Source organism: Rattus norvegicus, chromosome 7, assembly GCF_021556685.1.
Source record: "Rattus norvegicus strain SHRSP/BbbUtx chromosome 7, alternate assembly SHRSP_T2T, whole genome shotgun sequence".
In the NCBI taxonomy this organism is placed as follows: Eukaryota; Metazoa; Chordata; class Mammalia; order Rodentia; family Muridae; genus Rattus; species Rattus norvegicus.
The window spans coordinates 28,752,024-28,770,837 of NC_141540.1; the positions used below are offsets into that span (position 1 = coordinate 28,752,024).

The 18,814-nt window shown below is 45.0% G+C and overlaps 1 protein-coding gene across 2 annotated transcripts in view; it reads right to left on the bottom strand.

Annotated features, from left to right (window-relative positions):
* The window catches only part of Polr3b (RNA polymerase III subunit B), a 104,152-nt gene that overhangs the window by 47,889 nt on the left and 37,449 nt on the right, over positions 1–18,814 (bottom strand). For both annotated transcript variants that reach the window (XM_087557813.1, NM_001191878.1), the window contains 6 exon segments: positions 14,290–14,451; positions 11,771–11,971; positions 8,837–8,999; positions 6,331–6,484; positions 3,333–3,407; positions 2,713–2,811 (listed from right to left, as the gene is read on the bottom strand). In XM_087557813.1, the coding sequence (XP_087413939.1) occupies positions 2,713–2,811; positions 3,333–3,407; positions 6,331–6,484; positions 8,837–8,999; positions 11,771–11,971; positions 14,290–14,451 (854 nt within the window).

An 18,814-nucleotide genomic window follows, 5' to 3' on the forward strand; every position in this document is an offset into this window, starting at 1 on the left:
ATTTCTCCTGAACAGGGACTGAGAGATTCCATTATACGTAAGACAGTTACATTTACTTGATATCAAAATAAAACCACTAAATTCCATCAGGGGCCAGGTTAAACAAACTATATATGGAGGCAAATAATGTGCCCACACTAACAACAAGGTGTTCACAGGACAGTCAATTGAAAAGTGCAAACATGTCCCTGTGGTCTGTACACTCATCCTGTAGGGCACAGGTGTCCCTGTGGTCTGTACACTCATCCTGTAGGGCACAGGTGTCCCTGTGGTCTGTACACTCATCCTGTAGGGCACAGGTGTCCCTGTGGTCTATACACTCATCCTGTAGGGCACAGGTGTCCCTGTGGTCTGTATATGAGTCCTGTAGGGCCACAGGTGTCCCTGTGGTCTGTACATGAGTCCTGTAGGGCACAGGTGTCCCTGTGGTCTGTATATGAGTCCTGTAGGGCACAGGTGTCCCTGTGGTCTGTACATGAGTCCTGTAGGGCACAGGTGTCCCTGTGGCTTGTACATGAGTCCTGTAGGGCACAGGTGTCCCTGTGGTCTGTACATGAGTCCTGTAGGGCACAGGTGTCCCTGTGGTCTGAATATGAGTCCTGTAGGGCACAGGTGTCCCTGTGGTCTGTACATGAGTCCTGTAGGGCACAGGTGTCCCTGTGGTCTGTACATGAGTCCTGTAGGCCACAGGTGTCCCTGTGGACCTACTTAGAAAGCTCACGGGAACCACTGAGTCTGGAGGGATGGGGAAGAAAGCAGGCTCATTCTCTTCACTGAGGCAGGGTCTTGGAGCACAGGACAGGGTGAAAGTTATTATATGGCTGAGGATGACCTTCAATTCCTGATCCTACTGCCTCCATGTCTTCAGTCACAGGACTACATGCAGGTGTGCAGAGCTAAACCAGGTTTGGTTTTATTTTATTAAGATGGGATTTCACTTTGTAGCTCTGTCTATTCTATAACTTACTGTGTTGATAGGCTAGCCTTGAATTCACAAAGATCGGCCTGCCTCTGCCTCCTAAGTGCTGGATTAAAGGCTTGGGCACCGCACCTGACATTGTAGCTGGTTTGATTTGGTGCTGGGGTTTACAAGGTGCTTTGGGTATGGCAGGCCAACACTTTGCCAACAGGGTCCATCCCCATTTTAAGTTCACTTTTTAGTGTTATGGACATCTGCATTTAAAAACACATCTTGACTATGAGCAAAATAATTACCATATTGTAAAATAAAATGAGTTTGGTAAATACAGTATCTTGGTGACTGGTGCTTGGGAACTGCTTTCTAATGACCTACAGCAGCAGATTCACTGTATGCAAGTAAGTCAGTAAGACTTTACTCTACAGTAACCACGAGTAATAAAGTGGGGTGAGGGGTGGGGGCGAGATCTGGCTGTTTGTTTTAAAAGCAGTCATTCAGAGACTCCCAACAGAGTGATACTCCAGTACAGGTCAGAAGGAGAGACAGGAGCCATTCAGTGTTCCGGGCATTGAAGAGAGCCCGGTATGGCTGTCACAGTAAGTTAGGGAAGGTGAATGCAGAGGGTGTAGGCGACCCAAGTGTAAGCACATGTTAGGAGCCCAGTGATATCGGCAAGGGCTTCCGAGAGCCAGGACAGCTACCAGGGATGAGCAATGGCAGCAGCATGGGCTGAGTGGAAGATAGAGATGGGAAGAAAGCGCAGCCTCCGTACATCGTGAGGCAAGAGCAACCAGAGCTATAGAAACACAATGGACAGACAGAGCTGTCATTTCCGAGTGAACTGCAGGCCAGACGGGCACGTACCTTTAACCTCAGTGCTTGGGAGACAGACAGACAGACAGACAGACAGACAGACACACACACACACACGCGCGCGCGCGCGCGCACGCACGCACACATGGAGCTCTATGAGTATGAGGTCAGTCTGGGCTACACAGTAAGTTCTGGATCAGTAAGAAGACCCTATCCCTAAAAAGAGTCCATTATAAAATACTTCTTCTTGAAACGTGGAATATAAAAGTAGTTTGAGAAGTTCACCATCTGAAGGGGTAATATATACAAATAATATAATACATATATCTTATAGCAGAAAACATTACTTGCTTGTGATTGAAGATATAAACAGTTATCAAGGATGACTATTAAAATCCCTTTTAAAAACATAACTGAAAAAATCCCAGTTTGGGGCAAGTTGTACATTAATGACACATGTCACAGACAAGCTGTGCAGATGTCCTCTAACGTCTCCCAAACTGGATGCAGATGCTTCCAAAGTACCACTGTGGTAGAAGTATTAGGAACACACTGGCATGACGAGTTTACACTGCACATATGTGCGGAGACATTTTTACTCCACACTACGTGTGGAATTCCTCCTCTAACAATGAGATTTCAGATGTCCATTGACAAACTCCTATCTCTGAGAGACAATCATATTTTATGCATCCTGACTGATTTGCTCAATGTTTACAGTAGCTGGGTATTAAAATCAGAGAGGCAATTCCCGCTTAAATGTATACACTGAGCATCGCACGCTTAAGAGGGATGATCAAATCTAAAGATTACTCACTAGTGGTGTGGGGACTTCCCTGGGACAAATGACAGGGGTGCTTTCTTACAAAACAGCATCCTCAGAGCGACCCCCAGACGGTCTGGACAAGACAGTGAAGCAGACAGCACTGAAGTCCACGGACAGATGAGCTTTAATTGTGGTTGATGGGATTCTTACTTACTTATTAATTGTATGTTCGTAGAGCGCAATGTTACAATCATTTTCTTCATTCACATCTAAGTACTCAACCAGACTCTCATGTAAGAAATCTTCAAAATTCCTGGAAAATATTGGTAAAAGAGACAGGAGGGCGACTTGACCACAGCACTGTGTATGACAATGGAAGACCCTGGATTTTACTTATTCCCCACATCCCGTGCTCTCTTAGAGAGCATCAATGTCTCAACACGTCATTCACGACTCACGAGCTGTTGAGATAGAAGCACTAAAGGTTGACTTTTGCCAACCTGGGCCCCACTTCTAAAAGTACTGAGTTTAGAGACGGTGTTCGTGTTAACAGTATGTCCACAGGGGTTTTTCTTGGTGGAAGTATTAACAGACGGAAATTTCTACCAAGGCTCTGCACTCCTCATGGCGTGGGTGGTGAGAACTTCCTCACGTGCAGGCAGCTGCATGGGGAATAATTCGTAATTGGCTGCTGGCAACCTTGGTAGGGAGGGAGGGAATAGACCGGAGATTAAAAGACTCTCCTAGCAGCACGTGTCAGGGAACGCCGCAGCTGACTGGAGCACGCCAGGACCTAGTTGAAGAGATGAGTATTTTCTACCTTTGGTCGCTCACCTGTAACCTTGAGCCAGCTCTTCCATGTGCTTATTGGTAACTGCGGGCTTCTGTTTCTTGACAATGATGTAAGGCCTAGAAAAGGAAAGAATACGTCATAGAAGAATGACGGCAGTCAGCTCTATCTGCCACCATGGAACGAGCGAGGGCAGACGCACAGCTTGCTCTGGGTTGCTTGGTGACACCTAGTAGTGTTTTCTGTATGAACACGTAGGGTCTTTTTCTCTCCCCCAGCCCTCTCTGACACACACACGGAACTGTATGTTCATGTGAGTATGAATAGACTACACAGAATTTCCTCCAGTTATCCCAAGAATCATTTGGATTTAAACAGAAAAGCAACACAAAGATCATAATCGATAGTCTACACAGGGTACAGAATCTTCACACCGTATCTTGTAAGCTGTGCAAATGGTGATCCAGAAGCATCTCTTCATTTCCCAGTACAACAGGTGGTTTAGAGCCATCGCCCTTCACCCATGCTTCAGGGGTCCGGTGCTTTGGAGATTTGAGTCCCTTGGGGCCGACTGTAGTCTAATCAGTCTTAAATGATGTGTGTATCTGGGCATGGTGCCGAATCCTGTTCCACATTGCTCTGTTTTACCTGGGAAGGGCTCCCTTTCTCTTTAGTGTATCCACACTACACAGCACTGACAGGATGCCCGCCTGCTGGCCACTTAGTCGCAGTCTCAGTTTTCAGGACGGAGTACCATTGGTGGTTTTAGGCATGCCCTGGGGATCCTGACACGTCCCATACCTGGGAGAGCCGCTGTAACACCTATGCAGTTGTCACTGAGGACAGCAACAGCATCTGTTTTGAGGGGTTTGGGGTGGTCTGATACATGACTAGCGTCACCAAGACTTAAAGCTATACTTTGCTTTATGTGTATAGAGAACAGAACACAGCTTCCTTTCCTTACTGGTGACTTGTAATGGTTGATGGAGGTGTGGTGGAGGGAGGACTCTGTCAGATTAACCTGTAACTGTCAGTGGTGACTTGCTTCTGAGGGCTTTGCCACCACACAAGGAGATAGCCACAAAAAGAATGGCACACAGCATGGAAATGTCAAGGGCTGTTGCTATTTGGATAAGCAGCTCTTACAGAGGGAGCGGGAAGCCAGCAGACACTGTGTCTATCCTGGAGCCCAAATCTCGACATGAAGACTAATAGCGCTCTGAAACTGGCAAGAAGAGGAGCCAGGCACTCACAGTAGGGACATGAGCTGCTGACAGGAGCAGAGAGTGCTCTGCTCTTCTCTTCAAGGAAGTCAGCAGGACCCCCTGCGTCCTGACTTCTGGTGAGGAAACAGAGACCCACTCCTGGCCTACCCCAGGAGCTCAGCCCACTGCTACCTCAGGAGCTCAGAGAGATTAAGGCTCCCAATCGACAACAGGAGCCAGAGAAGCCGCTTTGTGCAATAATTTCCATTCTAGGCAGCTCTCTGGTCTGCTACCACAAATTTACTTCTAAATAACAACTAACATTTTAAAGAACATGTTTATTACATGGATAAGGTAAAATGAAAACATTCTGAACAGGAATAGTTCAGAACATGCCACGGCTTCTCCTGCCCCCAGAAGGCCAAGCTGTTCTCACCCCATGTCCTCCTCCTTTTTTAAAAAAGATTTATTTATTTATTTATTTATTTATTTATTTAATGTGTGTGAGTACACTGTAGCTGTCTTCGACACACCATAAGAGGGCATCAGATCTCATTACAGATGGTTGTGAACCACCATGTGGTTGCTGGGAATTGAACTCAGGACCTCTGGAAGAGCAGTCAGTGCTCCTAACCACTGAGCCATCCCTCCAGCACCCATCTTGCCTCTTCTTGAGGCAGTATCTCACCAGAGACCAGGAATTCACAGAGACACACTACCTGATAATGCTAGGATTAAGGCCACTATGCCTGGCCTGAGCTATTTGTTAGCAGCTCTAGCTAAGCACACACCACAGCCTACCTGTTATTTCTTAGCAGAGTTCTAGGGAGGAACTGCCACCTACAATTCACAGTCAAGGAACCAAACCTCAGAAACTTAGGAATACTCAGAATCACACGGTCACTAACTGGCTGGTGAGGACTCAAACGTGGGTATCTTATTTTCAGCAACATTGTAAGCGAAACCAGTTCTGATGGTTAAGCAAAAAATTACTTTACTAGAAGCATTAAGAATTTACCAGAAGGCTGATTATGCTAGGCTTCTGCCTATGACTTTTCCCTTCACTGACTTTTTCCTCTCTTCTCTTCTCTTTTCTTTCTTTCCTTTCTTCCTTCCTTCCTTATTCTTTAATTGCCAGTCCTGTTTGGTTCTACCCTGCATCTCTGAACTATTCAGCCTCTGGTTCCCGGCCCTCTAGGTAGTATAAACTCCCTCTCGTGGCACGGGTCTCCAGCTGGACCAGTCATCAGAGAGGCTTCATCCAGCAGCTGATGGAAACAGATGCCAAGACCCACAGCCAAACATTAGGCAGAGCCCGGGAAATCCTGTGGAAGATGGGCAGGAAGGACTGCAGGCACCAGAGGGGTCAGGACACCAAGACTTTAAAGCTGGGCAGACTACAGAGGTAAAACATGATCGGTGGAGTCAAGTGACATTTAAAGATCACCAGGAAAACCCAAGTCTACTGTGCTCTAGCTCTGGGCATGTGGTTCAGCCTCACAGACCGCTGAGTTTCTCATCAAAATGAAGATAATTCAGATAATGGTCTTAGCCACATAGCATACCCAGTAAAACGACAGACAGCAACTCAGGTCCATTCCTAGCACAGCTGGCTGCCTCTAGTCATGGTTTCTGCCTCTCCTGGCAGACTGAACTCTCGGAGAACAGAAAATGTCTCCTGTTGGTTTTCAAATCTCCCATTTTTCTCTAACTTGTGGGATAACTGAATTAAATTTATCTTCACAATAAAAAAGAGGCTAAAGCAAACTTCAGAACTAGAGGAAGACCATTTCTTCCCAAGTGCACAGAGACTCTCCAGGTCTCCACGGCAACACACCTGCACAAGCGCCCGCCATCAGAGGAAATGTAAACACATCGGTCCGTAAGGTTTGTGGAGATGGAGACAAATTCATTGATGTAGCCTGCTCTTCGCATCAGCCGGAACGTGCTCACAAGCTTTTTATGGTCTCGAATGACACCCAGGATGTTACCTAATAGGAGAAGAGACAGGTGAGTCAGACACAAAAAATAATCTGCCTTAAACTACACATCCAATGACAACACTGAGAAGCACCGAGTAGTCATTTAAAAAGTTATTAACATCAGAGCTCATCCAAGGGCTCTAGGAAGCAGCCCAAGAGTATGATCAAAGACGGTCTAAGGGCCTTAAAGACTGTGGCCATCACACTAGACACGGACTGAGCAATTCCCCAAGTGTTCCCCTGACTGCCCTCAGCTGTCAGCACGGTGATGGGGCCTTGAGCTTCACTCCAGAACAGGCATGAAGCCTGGCCTATTCATTCCACAGGTGTCTTGTAGAGGGAAAGTGCTGAGAACTCTGTCTTGGACCTCCCGGAAACCAAGATGCCAGGTTTTACCTCCCAGGACCCAGGGAAGCATAGGACGACATGCAGACTAAGGCTGGCCCCCCATGAACCCTTGGGGAACACTGATGAGGCAGGCAGCCATGCTGAGGTCCTGACCCTTCTCCAGAGCTTGTATTATCAAGAGATAGTACTCTCTGGATCGGGGGAAAGGGATGGCCAGAGGTGAGCACATCAGACAGGATACAACTACCAAGTTAAAGGGAGAAGAGTGGGCATACAGCTGCCAGCCTCTGGGAGCTTGGAGGAGAGCAGAGTATACATGAAGGAAGAAACGGACATGGACCAAAGGAGCAGAGCATCTCCTTTGTCATAGGTGCTCAGCTGTACGTGACTGAAAGGCTAAATAGTGTGGAGTGAGTTGATCTGATCGTTTCTGCAGAACTATGTACATATTTAACTAGCAACCAAGACACTACACAGAGCTACCTTATCTGACTATGGATATTTTAGCAGATGCGAATGGAGAGAAAGCAGCAGACGGACCTCAGCAGTGCTCTTCTGTGTTCTCAGGGTGTGGAGTATGGTTTGAATACATTCGGACTATGGGAAGTGGCACTATTAGGAGGTCTGGCCTTACCAGAGGAAGTGTGTCACTATGAAGTGGAGCTCTGAGATCTCATATGTATGCTCAGGTATGGTCAGTGTGACAGAGTGAGTCTCATGTTGGCTGCCTACAGAAAACAGTTTCCTCCTGGCTGCCTTTGGATCGAGATGTAGAACCCTCGGCTCCTCCAGCACCATGCCTGCTTGCACACTGCCAAGCTTCCTGCCTTGATAATGGACTGGACTTCTGAAACTGTAAGCCAGCCCCAATTCAAAGTTTCCTTTATAAGGGTTGTCTTGCTCGCACTGTCCCTTCATAGCAATGAAATACACCGAAACCAATAAAACTAAAGACACTTGGGCACCAGAGGCAAAGGATCAACTGTCTGTGTACTCACGTTTCCTCCTTTTTTTTTTTGGCTCTTTTTTTCGGAGCTGGGGACCGAACCCAGGGCCTTGCGCTTCCTAAGCAAGCGCTCTACCACTGAGCTAAATCCCCAACCCCACATTTCCTCCTTTAAATTAAGGTCTGCTGGGGAGAGCTTCCTGGTCAGGGATGGCACCTGTGTCCACCGCTCTCCCTCTCAGCCCTGGAGCCCCATCTAGCTTGGACCTCTGGAAGCTATCTGCAACTGACAGCCACTCCCTAAAGAAAAGTTACTTGCCCCAGTGGCGTCTCTCTGGGTATACTAAACAGTTTAAGGGCGGGCCCGTGCTCAGCAGCGGTGACCAAGATAAAAATAACTTAGTGGTGTTTTTGGAGATTTTTTTTGTCTCATGGCTCTTTGTTTAGGCTTTTTTTTTTTCTTACCATACTAGTGTTTCGCTTTATGGGTTTTGATGGTGTGTATGTGTTTCTGCTCTTTCTTGTGTTTTTGTTTTATTCTAGTTTGGGTTTTTGCTTTGTTTTGTTTTGCCTATTTGTTTTCTAAAGAGACAGAAAAAGAAGTCAGAGTTGGAAGGGCAAGGAGATGGGAGGTCCTGGGAGGAAACAAGGGAGGGAAACTGTAACTAAAATATATTGCATGACAAACATTTATTTTAAATAAAAACAAATAAAAAATAAATTAAGATATGCCTAGTGTCAGAATTAAAGTATGTTTATGCTCTAAATAAAAACATAGTATATCGTCTCTCTCCTTCCAAAAGTTAGCTTTGGACTGCGGTTCTCAGCCTTCCTGATGCTGCAACCCTTGAATTTAGTTCTTCACGTTACAGTGACCCCCAACTATAAGACTATTTTCACTGCTACTTCATAGCTGTAATTTTGCAACTGTTATACATTGTAATGTAAACACCTGATATGCAGGATGTCTGATATGCGACCCTCGTGAAAGTGTCATTCAACACCCCCCACCCCCACCAAGGGAGAGACATAGGCTTAGGATGACCTAGTCTCTGTAGCATACCTACCATTCAGGAAGACAAGGAATACATTTGGGTAAGAGAGCTCTTCTCCACATAATAAATTCACATCTTCTACTCCCAAGTTCCCAGCTAACTTAATAATGGGTCCATCTTCCATGTCGGTTGTTATATGTGTCATGAGGGCCAAGTTCTTAACCAAACCGCAGGCCTAACAAAAAACAACAGTCACGTCTAAGAATAAACGGTAGCATGTGAAGTACGGCTCGCATCTGAAAAATGCTCACCACTTTGTTGTTGGCAACATAAAAGAATACAGCCTTGAAAGGGACACGTGAAATTCAAACACACACACACACACACACACACACACACACACACACACACACACACACTGCCTCAAACAAATTACCCCACCTTTAAAATGTGAATACTCCTTAACCTGAGGAATTTATCCTCAAAAAACAAGAGAGGACATTGTCCTGGCTAGTATTGTCAACCTGGCACAGCTACGGTCATCTGAGAACCACAACTGAAAAGAAAAAGAAAGCCTCCAGAACACCAGCCTGTGGGCAGGTCTGCAGTACATGTATTAGTAATGGATGTGGGAGGACCCCGTCCATCATGGGTGGTGTCACCCCTGGGCTGCTGAGCCTGGGACATATAAGAAAGCAGGCTGAGCAGGCCAGGAGGAGCAAGGCAGTAAGCAGCAGTCCCCCATGGCTTCTGTTTCAATTCCTACTTTCAGGATGGAGTATGGCCATAAGTGTAAGCTAAATAAACCCTTTCCTCCCCAAGCTGCTTATAGTCATGGCATTAACCCAGCAACGGAACCCTATGGAAGACAGACATTGGTACGAGGTCAACAGGCTCTGCTCTCACAGACCCGACTGTGTGCTTTGTGGACATTGTGGTAGCATTTGAACTTTGGGGTGGAAAAACTATTGAGTGCTTAGTGGGTTGCTCTGTGGACACTTGGAAGATAAGAACGCTGAGATCAGTGGAGACAACGGAGGCCTGGCTTATGAGGATTCAGAGAGACGTTTGAGAGCCCCTTAAAGACTCTATCACGGGGGTTTAGTATTTTGAATTAAAAAGCAATGAAGTGAAACCTTTGCTTTGCTGAGAGCACCGATACTGGAGAGCTGGGACTGAAGCAGTAACAGTGACTGAGGAGAGCCCAGCCTCAGCACTGAGGATGGTAAGTCTGGGAGGTCAGCATGCAAAAGCTGTGGTCGAGAGAGAACCAAGGCCGCCCAACTTAGTAACATGTAAGAATGTTGAGGTGGTACTGGCTTTGAAGGCACGAAGGCATCATGGAGAGCAGCTGAGAGGCCACTGGGTGGATGTGCAGCCTCAGTTGAAGTAGAAACCCCAGGAATGCAGGGGTCACGGAGATCAGCTGAGACTTAGGACCTAAGTAGCAGGGTTAGAGCCCCTGAAAAGAGCCCAGGAGAAGCTGCTGATGAGGGCTCAGCCCCCTCAGAGTGACAGAAACCCTAATGAGGAAAGACAGAAAATAAACTTAGCTATGAGTGTTGGCTGAGGGAATCCTTGGTTAATTTTAGCACTTTTTTTTTTTTTGTTGTTGTTCTTTTTTCCGGAGCTGGGGACCGAACCCAGGGCCTTGAGCTTCCTAGGCAAGCGCTCTACCACTGAGCTAAATCCCCAACCCCTAATTTTAGCACTTTAAAGTTCACAATGTATACATTGAAAACTATATAAAATTAGTATGAATTTCCTTACAGTTTAAGATAAACCAGTCTGCCTAGACTTCTAATTTTCCCCTCTTTTGAGTCTTAGCAAATTCCTACACTTTGAAGCCGACACCTTTCACTTGTTACTAACTTATTTTTTTTCAGTCCTCATATACTTATGGGGCCTGTAGTGTAGAAGCCTGAAGACTCAGTGTGGCCCACCTCCCTCCGTTAGTCTAGGACTCAGAAGAAACAGAGTCAGGTGACACTAAGAACAATATCATGAGAAAGAAAAGGCGGGGACTGCAGTGAGGCCAAGGACCTGGGTTTGGTTCCCAGCACTCACGCTGGGCAGCTTACAATCTCCTGCAACTCCAGTCCCCAAGACTATTACCTGCCCTCTTCTGGTTTCTGCGCTACCCGCATGTAAGTAGTGCACACACATGCACTCAGACACAGACACACAGACAGACACACACAGATACACACACAGACAGACACACACATACACACACACACACACACACACACACACACACACACACACACACACTGTTTAAAAAACTATAAAGGGGCTGGAGAGATGGCTCAGCGGTTAAGAGCACTGACTGTTCTTCCAGAGGTCCTGAGTTCAATTCCCAGCAACCACATGGTGGCTCACAACCATCTGTAATGGGATCCGATGCCCTCTTCTGAGTGTCTGAAGACAGCGACAGTGTATTCATATATAATAAATGAATAAATCTTAAAACAAAACAAAACAAAAAAAAATCTATAAAGAAAGGGCCATGGAACAGACAGAGGAGAAAGTGAGGCTAAGTAATTAAATCTTGGCAAAATCCTTTGATTCTGGGTTTAGGTAATGGCTTATGCTTCCTGTATAAGTCTGAGTTACTTTAGGTCTTGGATTATATGTTCCAATGTGTCCGTGGGTTCGCCGAGGCAAACCTGAAGAAAACAAGAAGCTCCTCAGAGCTCCTGCACATCACAGGCAATTGCTCTCTCCGTGCTCCACATCCTAATCACCTCTTCGTTGCATGGTTCGATTCTCACGGTAAAATGAGAAAGAGAAATGTTGTGTATGGACCTCTAATAAGATATGGAATCAGAGCCTGCTGCCTTCCCAACGCTGTAGCCTTGACAAGCTGCAGCAGTGTTTTCTGACAAATAAGCAGTTAATAACAATGGAAGAAATGACCTCGTGCATGGGTCCAAAAGCAGAACCCCAGACTCCCACTCAACAGGTATGACCTCTGACCCCAGAGGGATGCTCATGGTACCTTACCTCTCCTTCAGGTGTGTCGGAGGGACAGAGCATTCCCCACTGAGATGGCTGCAGAGAACGAGGGCCACTCACTTTTCTTGTTTTTTCGAACTGGGAAGAGATTCTTGTCATCATGCCAAGTGCAGATATATAGGACAAGCGAGACAGCACTTGGGTCACACCCTGCCGGTCCATCTTAAATCTCTTCAGAGACCAATTTCCCTGTAGAGAGACGAAACACATGAGGCTACTCACCTTTCTGTAAACTGGGAAGGTTGTCTCAGCAAATGCCTGCTAATGCACACACAGCCATGATCTAACGATAGAAACCAACATGACACAACTAAAGTTAAAACTCTGCCAGATGATTTGCTGGGGTTTTCTAGGCACAGAACAAAGCCACACTGTGGCTAGCAACAAGCTCCAAACGCTCATCCCAGAAGAGTCCCCAATGCTAATGTGAAATATTAATAAAATAAAATGGACTTCATGAGTAAACCTTGAGTGTTAATTTTATCTCATGTATACTGAACATGTCAGAACAAATTAATTATAATTTTTTGGTTATATTCATTGAACACAGTAATGTGATATCCCCCCAAAATATGAACATACAGCAGTGTGAAGTAACTACAGAAAATATTATGTTTTGAAAGAGCAGAGTAAAAAAACCTTGACCCAATTGTCTTCATGACTTCATAGAGGAAATCTGTGTATACTGGGGTGCTTCCTCTTTTAGAACTAGGTGAAAGTTGTGAATTTCTAGGAAAAACAGAGGGCAAATACATGAACTTTTCTATTCAATTTCAGGATGCACTTACAGTCAGGAAAACTGGTGTGGTTCTGTGAAATCCAATAATGGTTTATACTACACTATGACATCAGGGCATGTCCCTCATGAGGCAACGTTTTACTTTGTTAAACCCAGAATCTATTTATTTTAAACCTTTAGCTTTTTGACAGTGTGGCAAAGTGGTAAATTTTAGGTATGAAACTTTACACCTTAAAAGCCAAGAGCAGACAGACAGGCATCTCAGGGATGGGTGTCTGGTTACTGCATACTCAGCTGACTACCTGTATCCTTCAGATGAGAGCTATGCCCAGAGGGTAAGGAAACCAGCAAACATTCTGCACAGAGCTAACGCAAGGCAGCCTGCTGGCAAACAGGAAGTAGGTGGGGAATGAAGCTGAGAGAATTTGTTCTCCTGTTCTGCAGGACAAAACCTAAGGCAGCAGAGGACGAGAGCCTGAAACTGCTCCACAGTGAGGCTAACTTAGTGACGGTGTTTTCTTGGGGTTTCACTCCTGGGTCCCCTCAATCTGGACACACCTGCCACAGGCCTAATGCCTTCAAATGCAGAGGTGGTCAAGGAGACAAAACAGCGTCACGCTGAGAGGACAGAGCCATGTTCCTGAGGCCTAGGGAACATGGTCGGAGGAACGAGAGCAGCCTCAGCAGGAGGGTGCTTAACACTGCAGGCTCTTCTATCCTGAGAACCTGGCCCACGGGAGGCTAATGTGTCAAAGGCCCCTCTACAGTAGCTGCCTACACAGACGCACTAAATCTCCTAGGCTGAGCACTGAGGCACGCCCACACTACTGTTTCATGGTTATGGGAGTCAATGTGCAGGGACACAATGTTCTTTGTTGGGGCAGGCAAGATCCCATCCATAAAACTAACTGTGTGTCTGGTACATCAGATGGGAGGCAGACTTGATCAGATAGGACTACAGTTGCTATGAGTTTTGAAACGAACAGATACCTATCTGATAACCTTTGTCAACAGCCGGACAGACCCTAAATAACACAGCAGCTGCAGGGACCAGGCTCAGTGCCCAGATGGAGCTCTGAAGAATATGAATCCTATTCTGAGATAAAGAGGCCAACTAAGAAATCTGCCTGAAATTCGTCGATTTTATTACAGGAGAAAAATGGAGGAGAGTACCCATGAGCGGAGTGACTTCAACCAAGAGATTTCCCCTGTCCCAGTAAGCAAACATCTCATCTTGCCACACAGGGAGAAGCATCATTTAGCAGTTGTACAGTGGACCTTCCCAATCCATGGGGAGCCGTTCCAAGGCCCCGGGGGATGGATGCCTGTGATGAGGGACCCACGGAACCCTGTGACCCCACGCTGTTCTTTCTCCATACCCAAGACAGTTCAATCGTGAATTAAGCACAGTCGGAACTCAACAGTTAATAAAAATAGGAAAAATACAGGTAAAATAGACCTAAAAGTAATAATAGTAAAAATTAAAGAAAAATAGGAAAAAATAGAAGTTATTTAAATTTATGAACTACTTTTGAAAATTTCTCATTTAGTGTTTTCAGAGAGTTGCAGTCTTGAGACTTCTGGCCTAGGGGTTCCTACTGAGAACCTTAAACCTCACACTGACTTCAGAGCATATGTGATTTTCTCATTGCCTCTGGTGTAAATGTGTCATTATGATCTCTACCTCTGTCACAGGGGTTCCCAGAGTCTTTCCCATTTCTGGTCCACTTGATGAAGTCACAAACTGCAAAACAGGCTGCAGACTCACCGTGGAGATGGCATTGACCATGCCATTGGTAATCTGGTCTTGGCGCATGTGTTTCACGACGTCAAACTGGGCTGCTCTTTGTTTAGGAATCACTTGGTCTGCAATCTTCTTCATTTCTGAATTAAACTTTTTAAACAAATCTTCAAAAAGAAGAGACAAGAGCTAGAAGAAAAGCACACAATGGTTAAGCTGAGGTCTTAATCAAGGACCTGCTTTTTAAAAATAGACAAAGTTTAAAACCGAAAACGATATATGGTTTTTTTTTTAAAAATTCGATGTAATGCACATGTACAGAGTTTTGATGAACGTATGTCAACGCTGCAGGAGTGCTGAATGAGAGCGGTGATGCGCTCACCAATGGCTGACTTTTAATTCACGAAGAACGGCGCTGAGAAGGCAAATCTGGGAACACTGAACACAGGATGCTAGTTGAGCCTCTCTGCACTACTGGTATGAAGTAAATTACCAGAGCTACTTAGAAAACGGCCCACACTGCCCTCCAGCCCTGTCCTCCAGAGCAGTCGAGGCTTCAACACTGGCCGGTACAGGCGTCTGACAAGGAGGTCTCTGGTTCAGCAGGTCACAGGAAAGCACAGTAATCTGCGCTTCTAACACATTACACATAGAGTTCCAGAACAGAGAGGGTCACACAGAGAAACCCTGCCTGAAAAAACAAGACGAGGTGTGTGGGGTGATGAGTTTCCTACTGAAACCTACATTTAGCCGTATGCGGGCAGCACCACTGCTATTAGCTTTAAATTCCAACCTATACAAGTCATATTTACATAAGCTGAGATATCTTTAGTACATTAGCAACCAATGAAAATGAACAGCAACTAACACTCAAGGAAAGAAATCATATACAAATCATGTCTGTTTCCTCTTAACCTTACAGACGACTTTAAGGCCAACTGAGGATTACCATGAGAGTTTACAATTCTTCTGTCTTTAATACCACAAGTTTTATTTTCTTCCCCCCATGGACTGCTCATAAAATAGTAAGAGAAACCATGAGAAAGACATCTTTGTCGGAAAAAGGCTATCTGAACTCTATCTGCTTCCCTGTATTTTCCTGCATATGGCATAAATGTGGCAGCAGCTGGGGAAGGGTGAGGAAAGCTCCTGTCTAGCAGGTCCAGGAGACAAGAGTGACCTGCAGACAGAGAAGGGCAGAGGTATACAAGGCCCCTTCCTTGCCATCCACAGGCCTTGTACCTAGAAACAAGGAACAGCAGGCTGCCCCTGGAAGAAGACTATTAATGTTCTGGTCACTAATGTCAAGGAAAAGGTTTGATGTCAGAGGGATGAGGTGGACCCCACACCCAGCTTCCTTGGGGGAGAGGCAGGAAACCTGTTCAGGCTGAGGATCACTGCACACTGCACCGCAGGGCCCAGCCAGGGGGAAGGGTCAGGAAACAGGAAGCGCTCCTTTACAAGACTGGGAACAGGACTAAGGACTACCTTCACATTCCTATTCGGCCCAGCAGTGGAGAAGGCAGGCAGCTCCAAGGGGTACACGGGGGTGGGGGTGGGGGGGGGTGTGGGGGGGGTGGGGGGGTGGATAGCAATACTGGGAAGGAAGCTACAAAGCCGTCTTTGCTTGAGGATTACAGATCAGGGAGAGGGAAGATCACAGGGACTCGAAAAGAAACTGCATTATGAAAGCTTGCAAGATCCAGGTCCAGTAAACAGAAAGCAAGCATAATTAAAATATTACCAAATGACTGGAAATCTCTAGGAGAGATGACCAAGTAGATGATTGATAAAGTCTCTACATTGTCTTACACATTCAAATGCAGTCTTGATCAAAAGCGGTCAAAAAACACACATTGCACCATCTTTGCAACAAAGTGGAGAACTAAATTTTTCTTCTGCAAACTCTTTTAAAAAGCATTTTAGAGCCATCTGCACCTGGAGCTGACCCGGTGCCACAGGTCTCTGTACCCAGATCCTGCCGACAGAGGGCTGGTCTCCCAGGAGTGCTGACACACCTAAGAGCACAGGTAAGACCACCACTTCTGCTCAAAGGGACATGCCCAGGGCCCTCTGAACACAGGAACAAAGGAGCAGTCTGGGCAGGATCCTCTGGTTTCCGTCTGCACCTGGAGCTGACCCTGTGCCAGAGCTCTCTGTACCCAGATCCTGCCAGGACAGAGCTGGTCTCCCAGGAGCGCTGACACACAGCCTTACAGGAGGGTCAAGCCACTGTCATAGACAGCAAGACCAACTAACACCAGAGATAACCAGATGGAGAGAGGCAAGTGCAAGAACTTAAGCAACAGAAACCAAGGCCACTTGGCATCATCAGAACATAGTTCTCCCACCACAGCAAGTCCTAGATACCCCAACAAACTGTAAAGGAAGGATTCTGTTTAAAATCACATCTCATGATACCATTAGAGGACTTTAAGAAGGACATAAATAACTCCCTTAAGGAAATATAGGACAACACAGATAAAGAGGAAACACAAAAATCCCTTAAAGAATTATAGGAAAACACAACCAAACAGGTGAAGGAATTGAACAAAACCATCCAGGATCTAAAAATGGAAATAGAAACAATAAAGAAATCACAAAGGGAGACAACCCTGAAGATAGAAAACCTAGGAAAGAGATCAGGAGTCATAGACGTAAGCATCATCAACAGAATACAACAGAAAGAAGATAGAATCCCAGGGGCAGAAGATACCATAGAAAACACTGACACAACAGTCATAGAAAATGCAAAATGCAAAAAGGTCATAACCCAAAACATCCAGGAAATCCAGGACACAGTGAGAAGATCAAACCTAAGGATAACAGGTATAGATGAGAGTGAAGACTCCCAACTTAATAGGCCAGTAAGTATCAACAGAATTATAGAAGAAAACTTCCCTAACCTAAAGAAGGAGATGCCCATAAACATGCAAGAAGCCCACAGAACTCCAAATAGATTGGACCAGAAAAGAAATTCTTCCTGTCACATAATGGTCAAAAGACCAAATGCACAAAACAAAGAAAGAATATTAAAAGCTGTAAGGGGAAAAGGTCAAATAATATATAAAGGCAGACCTATCAGAATTACATCAGACTTCTCAACAGAGACTAGGAAAGCCAGAAGATCCTGGGCAGATGCCATACAGACCCTAAGAGAACACAAATGCCAGTCCAGGCTACTATCTCCAGCAAAATTCTCAATTAACAAAGATAGAGAAACCAAGATATTCCATGACAAAACCAAATTTATACAATATCTTTCCACAAATCCATCCCTACAAAGGATAATAGATGGAAAACTCCAATACAAGGAAGGAAACTATACCCTAGAAAAAGCAAGAAAGTAATCTTCTTGCAACTAAACCAAAATAAGATTGCCACACAAACATAATTCCACCTTTAACACCAAAAATAATAGGAAACAACAATCATTAATCCCTAATGTCTCATAATATCAATGGACTCAATGCCCCAATAGAAAGACATAGACTAACAGACTGGATACATAAACAGAACCCAGCATTTTGCCACATACAGGAAACACACCTCAATAACAAAGACAGACACTACCTCAGGGTAAAAGGCTGGGAAAATTTTTTTCCAAACAAATGGTCCCAAGAAACAAGCTAGAGTAGCCATTCTTATATCGAATAAAATAGACTTTCAACTAAAAGTTATCAAAAATGATGAGGAAGGACACTTCATACTCAAAGGAAACTCTACCAAGATGAACTCTCAATTCTGAACATCTATGCTCCAAATGTAAGGGCACCCACATTCCTAAAAGAAACTTTACTAAAGCTCCAAGCATACATTGCACCTCACACAATAATAGTGGGAGACTTCAACACCCCACTCTCATCAATGGCAGATCATTGGAAACAGAAACAGAGACACAATAAAACTAACAGAAGTTATGAACCAAATGTATTTAACAGATATCTATAGAACATTTCATCCTAAATCAAAAGAATATACCTTCTTTTCAGCATGCTGCCTTCTCCAAAATTGACCACATAATCAATCAGTCACAAAACAGGCCTCAACAGATACAGGAAGATAGAAATAATCCCATGCACCCTATCAGATCACTATAGACTAAGGCTAGTCTTCAAAAACAACAAAAATGACAGAAAGCCCACATATACATGGAAACTGAACAATGCTCTACTCAATTATAACTTGGTCAAGGAAGAAATGAAGAAAGAAATGAAAGACTTTTTAGAATTTAATGAAAATGAAGGCACAACATTCCCAAACTTATGGGGCACAATGAAAGCAGTGCTAAGAGGAAAACTCATAGCTCTGAGTGCCTCCAAAAAGAAACTGGAAAGCGCATACACTAACAGCTTGGCAGCACACCTGAAAGCTCTAGAACAAAAAGAAGCAAATACACCCAAGAGGAGTAGACAGACAGCAGGAAATAATCAAACTCAGGGCTGAAATCAACCAAGTAAAAACAAAAAGAACTATACAAAGAAGTAACAAAACCAGGAATTGGTTCTTTAAGAAAATCAACAAGACAGATAAAGCCTTAGCCAGACTAACC